This window comes from Gastrolobium bilobum, unplaced genomic scaffold, assembly GCF_033153095.1.
Source record: "Gastrolobium bilobum isolate Gb01-03AN ecotype WA unplaced genomic scaffold, APGP_CSIRO_Gbil_v1 utg5633, whole genome shotgun sequence".
NCBI classification, from domain to species: Eukaryota; Viridiplantae; Streptophyta; class Magnoliopsida; order Fabales; family Fabaceae; genus Gastrolobium; species Gastrolobium bilobum.
Genome location: NW_026895617.1, coordinates 134,642 through 141,719, shown reverse-complemented (window position 1 = coordinate 141,719; position 7,078 = coordinate 134,642). Strand labels below are relative to the sequence as shown.

At 32.2% G+C, this 7,078-nt stretch overlaps 1 protein-coding gene across 1 annotated transcript; it reads right to left on the bottom strand.

Moving 5' to 3' along the window:
- Positions 1–4,759: 4,759 nt before the first annotated feature.
- Positions 4,760–6,718, bottom strand: LOC133284618 (uncharacterized). Its single transcript, XM_061481679.1, has 6 exons — positions 6,416–6,718; positions 5,783–6,038; positions 5,637–5,673; positions 5,401–5,506; positions 5,156–5,266; positions 4,760–5,068 (listed from the first exon to the last, which is right to left on the bottom strand). The coding sequence occupies exons 1-6, from the start codon at positions 6,662–6,664 to the stop codon at positions 4,952–4,954; spliced, it is 876 nt and encodes a 291-aa protein (XP_061337663.1). The 5' UTR covers positions 6,665–6,718; the 3' UTR covers positions 4,760–4,951.
- Between the last annotated feature and the right edge of the window lie 360 nt (positions 6,719–7,078).

Below are 7,078 nucleotides of genomic sequence, written 5' to 3'. Positions count from 1 at the left end.
AAACATGTGTGGATGGAAAGTGATTGTCTAGTCGCATTTCAACTTGTTCTGTCTGGTTGTATTGCCCAACATCCATTAGCTTCCCTTATTTCTAGAATTAGAAGATGTTTAACTGGCGCTTGGACAACCAATTTATCTCGTACCTTTTGAGAAGGCAACATGGTAGTGAATTGGCTTGCAGGGTTCACACATGATCGTGAAGATTGAAACTTATGTATCATGGAATAACCCCTTGAGGGATGTATGTCTCTCCTTCATATGGACGAAATGGGTCTCGGTAGTCTTAGAGTTTGTAGCTAGCCTTTATTTTCTCTTATTTCAAAAAAAAAAACATTTTTTTAATCCCATATTTACTTGTTCAAACCAATCTAATATTGAGACATATTTTTAATTTAAAAATTACTTTTAAACTAAAATTTTAAAAAAAAAACAAAAATAAAATCAAAAACTGTTTAGTGACTATATAAAAATATTCTGGAAATTGTTGATACTTCCTTTTTCCTTAAAAAAAATGATGATGTCAATACAAAAAAAAGCCACAGCTACTTTTACCATATCTTTAGAATTTGACCGAGTCAGAAAAATCAAAAATTGGTCCTCGAACTAGTCTAGTCAACTCTCAAAAATTGGATTTTCAAAAATTAGTAAAAAAAATCGAAAAATCAAACTTAAACCTATTGAACCATTTGAACTGATCAAGATAATTTATTTATAGAATTCTTTTAAAAACTTTTACATTACACTGATTATTTGGTTCACAATTAATCAAAGCTTATCCTTCTCTTAATTCGTTTAATATAAGATAAATACAAGTTTCTAATGGAACAAGATTTTGACTTCTATTTATAATAAGAATCTTCACCTCTTCCCCCTTTATTTAATGAGGTATTGATTTCTCTTATTACAAATCTTCTCGTGTAACATAAAGAAATCAATACCCTTATTTTTTATTTTGAGTAAAAACCCAAATTGGTCCCTGACAAAAAATGCGGTGGCCAAATTAGTCCCTCACAAAAATAAACTCGTTGGATAGTCCCCAACATTGTGAAACAGGACCCACGTTAGTCCTTCTGTCAATCCAAAAGTGACGGTGTGAATGACAGTGATGATGTGTCACGTTAATTGACATGCTGAAGGCCACGTGGATATGAAGGAACGACGTCGTTTTGAGAGTCTCATACATCTTGGACAGAGCATTTTTTGTTAAACCCAAAATTGTCCCTCACCTAACCGTTGGACACTTTACCTTTTCCTTCTCTTCTAACTTCGACGCTCCATTGTTGAGAAGGAAGAGGACTGTGGAGTAAAAACTGGGAACAACACGTTTGGAATACTACGAACTTCTTCAACAATCGAAGGGAACCGGTGGAAGACAAAGAGAAGTTGGGTTTTTTGTGAGGCTGAGCCTACCGTACAAAAAGGTAAGAGTATTTATTTGTTGAAACATTTTTATATTGTTCTTTGTCATCCTTTTGATTGTGGTCCCCATGTTGTTCCCCTTTGTTTAATGCTTGTTTTTTTTCTGCATGAAGTGGACATTGTGGTCCATGTTTCCATTTAGGGTTTTGTGTTAAAGAAAGTAACTACCAGGTGGTGTGGTCCCTGTTTTTGAAAAAGTGCCATGGTTGACCCAGTAACATTTAAAAACCCCATGGTAATCGTTGGAAAAAAAGTCAGCATCCATAAAAAATGTTGCTTTTTTTATTGCTTTGTATTGTTTAACCCTTTCAAAGTCTGTGGCCGTTGGTTTAATGATAGGTTTGGTTTTTTGGTTTTGACAGATGTCCGAATACATAGTGATTGTTTATCATCTCGGCGGTATTTTAGTCAGAGATGAAGATGGAGTGATGACCTATATAAATGGAAGGGTGGACTCATTGCCAGAGATGGACATTGATTACTGCAATATCCGTGACCTTGACACGCTGTTTAAGCAATATGGGTATGAAAAATGCAAGAGGATGATGTGGCTACAACTTGGGGTACCCGATTTGGAACAAGGGCTCAGACCTCTTAGTACAGATTCAGATGTGTGTGCCATGTGTGAGGCTGCTTTAGGGAATGGCAATGAGATACATGTCTACTTTGAGGACTGCATCTCAATTCCCGAGTTTGCTTCACCTACACATGACAGTGAAGAGGATAATGTCATTAGGTAAAGTGTCCACCGGTTAGGTTAGGGACAATTTTGGGTTTAACAAAAAATGGTCTGTCCAAGGTGTATGAGACTCTTAAAACGACGTCGTTCCTTTATATCCACGTGGCCTTCAGCATGTCACTTAACGTGACACATCATCATCGTCATTCACACCGTCACTTTTGGATTGATAGAAGGAATAACGTAGGTCCTATTTCACATTGTTGGGGACTATCCAACGAGTTTATTTTTGTGAGGGACTAATTTGGCCACAACATTTTTTGTCAGGGACCAATTTGGGTCTTTACTCTTTTATTTTATTTTTTGTAATGAATACCCTTATTTAATTTGGAACTAGTATAGAATAAGTTTTATCTTTTTCTATTTGTATATTCAATGTGGAACAAGTTTATTTGATACTTATTTATCCGATAAATCAATTTAACAATGTTAGAAATACATTTTAATACTTTTTTTGTTTTATTTACACCTAGCATATGTATATTATATTTTACACACACACATTAGAAACCCTGGCTTGATCTTAGTTAAACCTTAAAAATTATATCGTGTTTTTTAAACAAGTTTATTGTTTATTTTCAAGCTTTAAAAGATGAAATAAACTTTGAAATATTCCAGTTTGACTGATATTTTATCTACATTTTGTATTTTAACTTCTAAAATTTGAATTTTAATAATAATATTAATTTAAAACTACTTTTCAACACAATTAAGAGTAATAAAGAGAAAAATTGTATGTTTATTCTCATTAAAGTATTACATATATTAAATTCTTAAAAAAAGAGAGCATGATATTTTAAAATTAAAAGATATCCTTTAAACATTTTTGAAAAATGAAAAGTGTAATTTATTCTTTCAATAATTATTATAAAAAATGAATTAAGAATATGGTAAATGGTAGGAGAGAAATTATCTTATGTTGTTAGACAAATAAAGTGGGATCCATCAATTTTATTTTATTTTTAAAAAAAGAGAAGTATATCTTTTTATATAAATGTAATATGAATATTATGTAACATAAGAATATAATTTTCCAAAATTATTATGTAACATAAGAGTATAATATTTCAAAATTATTATAACAAAAACATAATAAAAATAGGGAGATATTATACTTACTACTAAAATTTTTTACAACTCTTATTACTAAATTAATCACCGCTGATTTCTGTCAATTTAATAATTATAATTTATTATATACACCTATTAATTATTCATTTTTAATAAAGTATTTATGGAAATCAATAATAATTAATGAAAAATTATACTCTTATGTTACATAAGATTCATCTTTCTGTTATCAAAAAAAAAAAAAAAAGATTCATCTTTCATGTTACACTCACATAAAAAGATATGCCTCACTTTTTTAAAAAAAAAAAATTAGTGAGCCCCACTTAATTTATCTCACAACATTAGATAACTTCTCTCCTACAACATGAGAGAAATAAAGCCGATAATTAATTTAATAATAAAAATTATAGAACTTTTTAATAATAAGTATAATCACCCCATAAAAATAAACGATATATAAATTCATTTGATTGCGGGTTTAGGATATGGGAAAAACGTTTATCTTTTTAATTGACATAATTTATATTCTTTCACTCTCACAAAGAGATGAGATTCATATCTTTATTTTTTTTTGACAACTTTTTCTCCTCTTTTATCTATCTCTTAAAATAATACAACTTTACATCCTTTAAAATGAAGATAATTTTTCCTTACGATATCATTCCTCGATTTCCAATGCATTCAAATTATCAAGGTATCCTGGAAGATAGGATATCATTCCTCGATTTCCAATGCATACAAATTTTTGTCACTAACGCTGAAATTGACAGTTCTGATTCTGCCATGGTACCAAGCCCTATCTTCTCTGTGATCTGTCACTATTCATTTAAAATTTTGGGTAATTAAATGGTTGTATTGAAAGCAAATTTAATTGAGTAAGAATTTTCTTCCTGTAAATCTAGATTTTTTAGTGAATAAAAAATTAACGATTTTTCTAAAGTGAAAAGAAGCATAAAATTGGGAGAGGACTGAAAAGTGAAAACAGAGCAAGATGAAAATGTTTAGACTTTCATTCATAGTTGTTTCACACATGGGGAAAAATTTACTTTTACTGCTTTCATACTATAGGAGTGGCCCAATATAATGGGATAGAAGTTGTAATCTACTGTTAAAGTTTCGTTTACTATACCAAGTAAGTGTAATGTAATTTTCATTCTAAATTATCAGCTCCTCAAACAGCATTCTTTTTCTCTTAGATGCAAGCTTACATCCTATGACACAAAATACATTCCTAATTATTAAATGGGAATAATATATTTACATACTTTTTTATTTACAAATTTTTTATTTATAAATTCTTATAAATTACACTAAATATGACTGATCATACTTCAATCAAGAACGTATAACCAATCATACTTAATGTAATTTGTAAAAAAAAAAATTATAAACGAATTATTCCTCTTATTAGATATGAATTGTCATTGACAAATGTTATGCTTTAGTCTTGAAAAAAAAAAAAAACTTTCTCTGACATGTAACTGATAATTTGATGCTGCAATTTAAGCAAAGCATAATCAAGGTTAATTGAATCTGCTAAGATATCTGACCAAATATAGATCTCCAATCTGTATTTAACAGCTGATACAGCAGTTGAAATTATTTGAAGAAAAATAAATTGGAAACCAAACACATAAAAATAAGTTTTTTTTTTTTTTTTTGATAAAAAATAAATTATTATGTGTTGGCCCTTCCTTATTTCGTTCGCATGTGATTACTTAATCAGGAATCTTGGATTGGGACTAATGGCATTTTTCCTCCGTATATCTCTGGGATCTGACTCTCATCTATATCTTCCAACAAGGTTGATTTCAGCTTTTTGTTCTCCACGAATAATATCTGCAAGGAAGTGCAACATTCAAAATATGTTCCTACAACATCTCAAACACATGCATTATGCATCAAGTTACAAATTTGAAGTGTCACCTTCTTCTTGGTATTGCTGTCAATGAAAGTGTTAACAATTTTCCATACTTTCATAAACAAGGAAGGTGCGTGGACAATAAACAACTTCCCCAATCTCTCTGGGTAGTAATCCTGCATTCAAAAAACACTCACGAGGTTTGGATGTTTCAAGTTACCAACTGCACACACAAACTTATGCACAAGATGACTACTACTATTTAAGAACACACGAAAGAAATGGTTAAAGAATGAAGGAAGACCTATACCTGCAAAATGGCTAAAGCATTAAGGTATCCACGAAGGTCACTATTTGCGTATCCCCATCCCTTAATATCAGCAATAGCAAGAAACTTTTCTTGCCCCGGTGGCATCCTGACACATTCAATGGGTATGTTACAATCCTCTAATAACTGAATTCACAGTTCTAAAGGTAGGTTATGCATCATATTTTCGTTTGTGTATGCACATGTGGTCATGAATTAATATAGGAAAAGGGGTTTACCTTGAACATAGTTTCTCAAGAGCAAAGACCACATACCCTGTACACACACACAAAAAAAAAAAACATTAGTCATTATGTAACTTGAAACATAAGTACATAACATAAGAGGACTTCAAATGTAATGGCATCTCAAGTGAAACACATACGTTTGAATGCATCACCATCTTTGTTTTGAAAATGTTTTGCAGCAAAGGCAACAGTTATAGGTCGACCCTTCTTATCATGTCCTTGCACGAACATCTTGCCATGTGCAAGTTCATCAGGAATCTCAGACGGGGATATGGAACCATTTGGAACAAACGAATGTCTCCATTTCAAGTACTTGAGGAACATTGCCGAAGCCTTATCTACATCCAAATCACGAGCGCGCAAGAATCTTCTAATCATCAAATCATCTACATCCTGCCCACAAAGGGTCAACTCAAATTTCAACCACTTGCTTCCTAATCAGTGATGTGGTGAACAAACAACTTGGGCATCATAAAATTTTGCATTTTAATCACAAGAGTTAAGAAAAGGTCAAATTTTGGGTTTTCCATTCTGCTTAATCTAATGAACTGTATCATATTTCCTAATCTAATTATCTGTTATGTGGTGGGTAGGACATGGAAATATGCCTGAGTGACACAGATCCAAGCGGGTATGAATAGTTGCCACTTGCCAACAAGAGACACCAAAATCCATCACTTTAATAGAAAGAGAAAAAGGAGGTACAAACTACAAAGACATGACACAAGTTGTTGTTACAAAACGTGGCAAGTTTACGATGATGTTTGTACCTTAGAAGAGGGATCTTGGCTTTCAACAAAGGATCTCATGAGACGGATTTTGGTGAGCTCTGTCTCTGAACTGTCATCAAGAACCACTTGTGCTTTTGCTTCTGATTTAGCCAATTCATGTTTGGAATCTAAAGTTGATTTCTGAGACTCAGAACTCACTGGTTCCATTCCTTTGAACCAATCGTCCTTGATATTTGTCTCTGCCTCAGCAACACCAATGTTCCTTTGCTCACACACCTCGTTGAGCATTGAGATATACCATATATTAATAACATTGACTAAGATGGATTTCTTTTTCTTTTTCTTTTTTCTTTTTTTAATACCTATTGAATGCTCATACAGTTTGGGTGACATTGGTGGCTTGTATTTGACGTGAGTTCAATTGTTCAACTACCCAATTGGATTGGGTTTGGGTGTGAGCTTTAATTTTCAGTGTTAAATACGAGTTCCCCACAAATGGGCAAATGGAAATGACCCATCGAAGATTGCGAAATTACTGCACTTTTGATCCATCGTCCACAACTCAAATAAATATCACAGCTTCCCTGGATACGTGAATTGACATCGATTGTGCCATGGTACATCACAATTTGCGTGGGAACGTGGCACCATCAAATTGCTAATAAAATAAATAAATAAATCTTATAATTAGCCCCAAAAAAA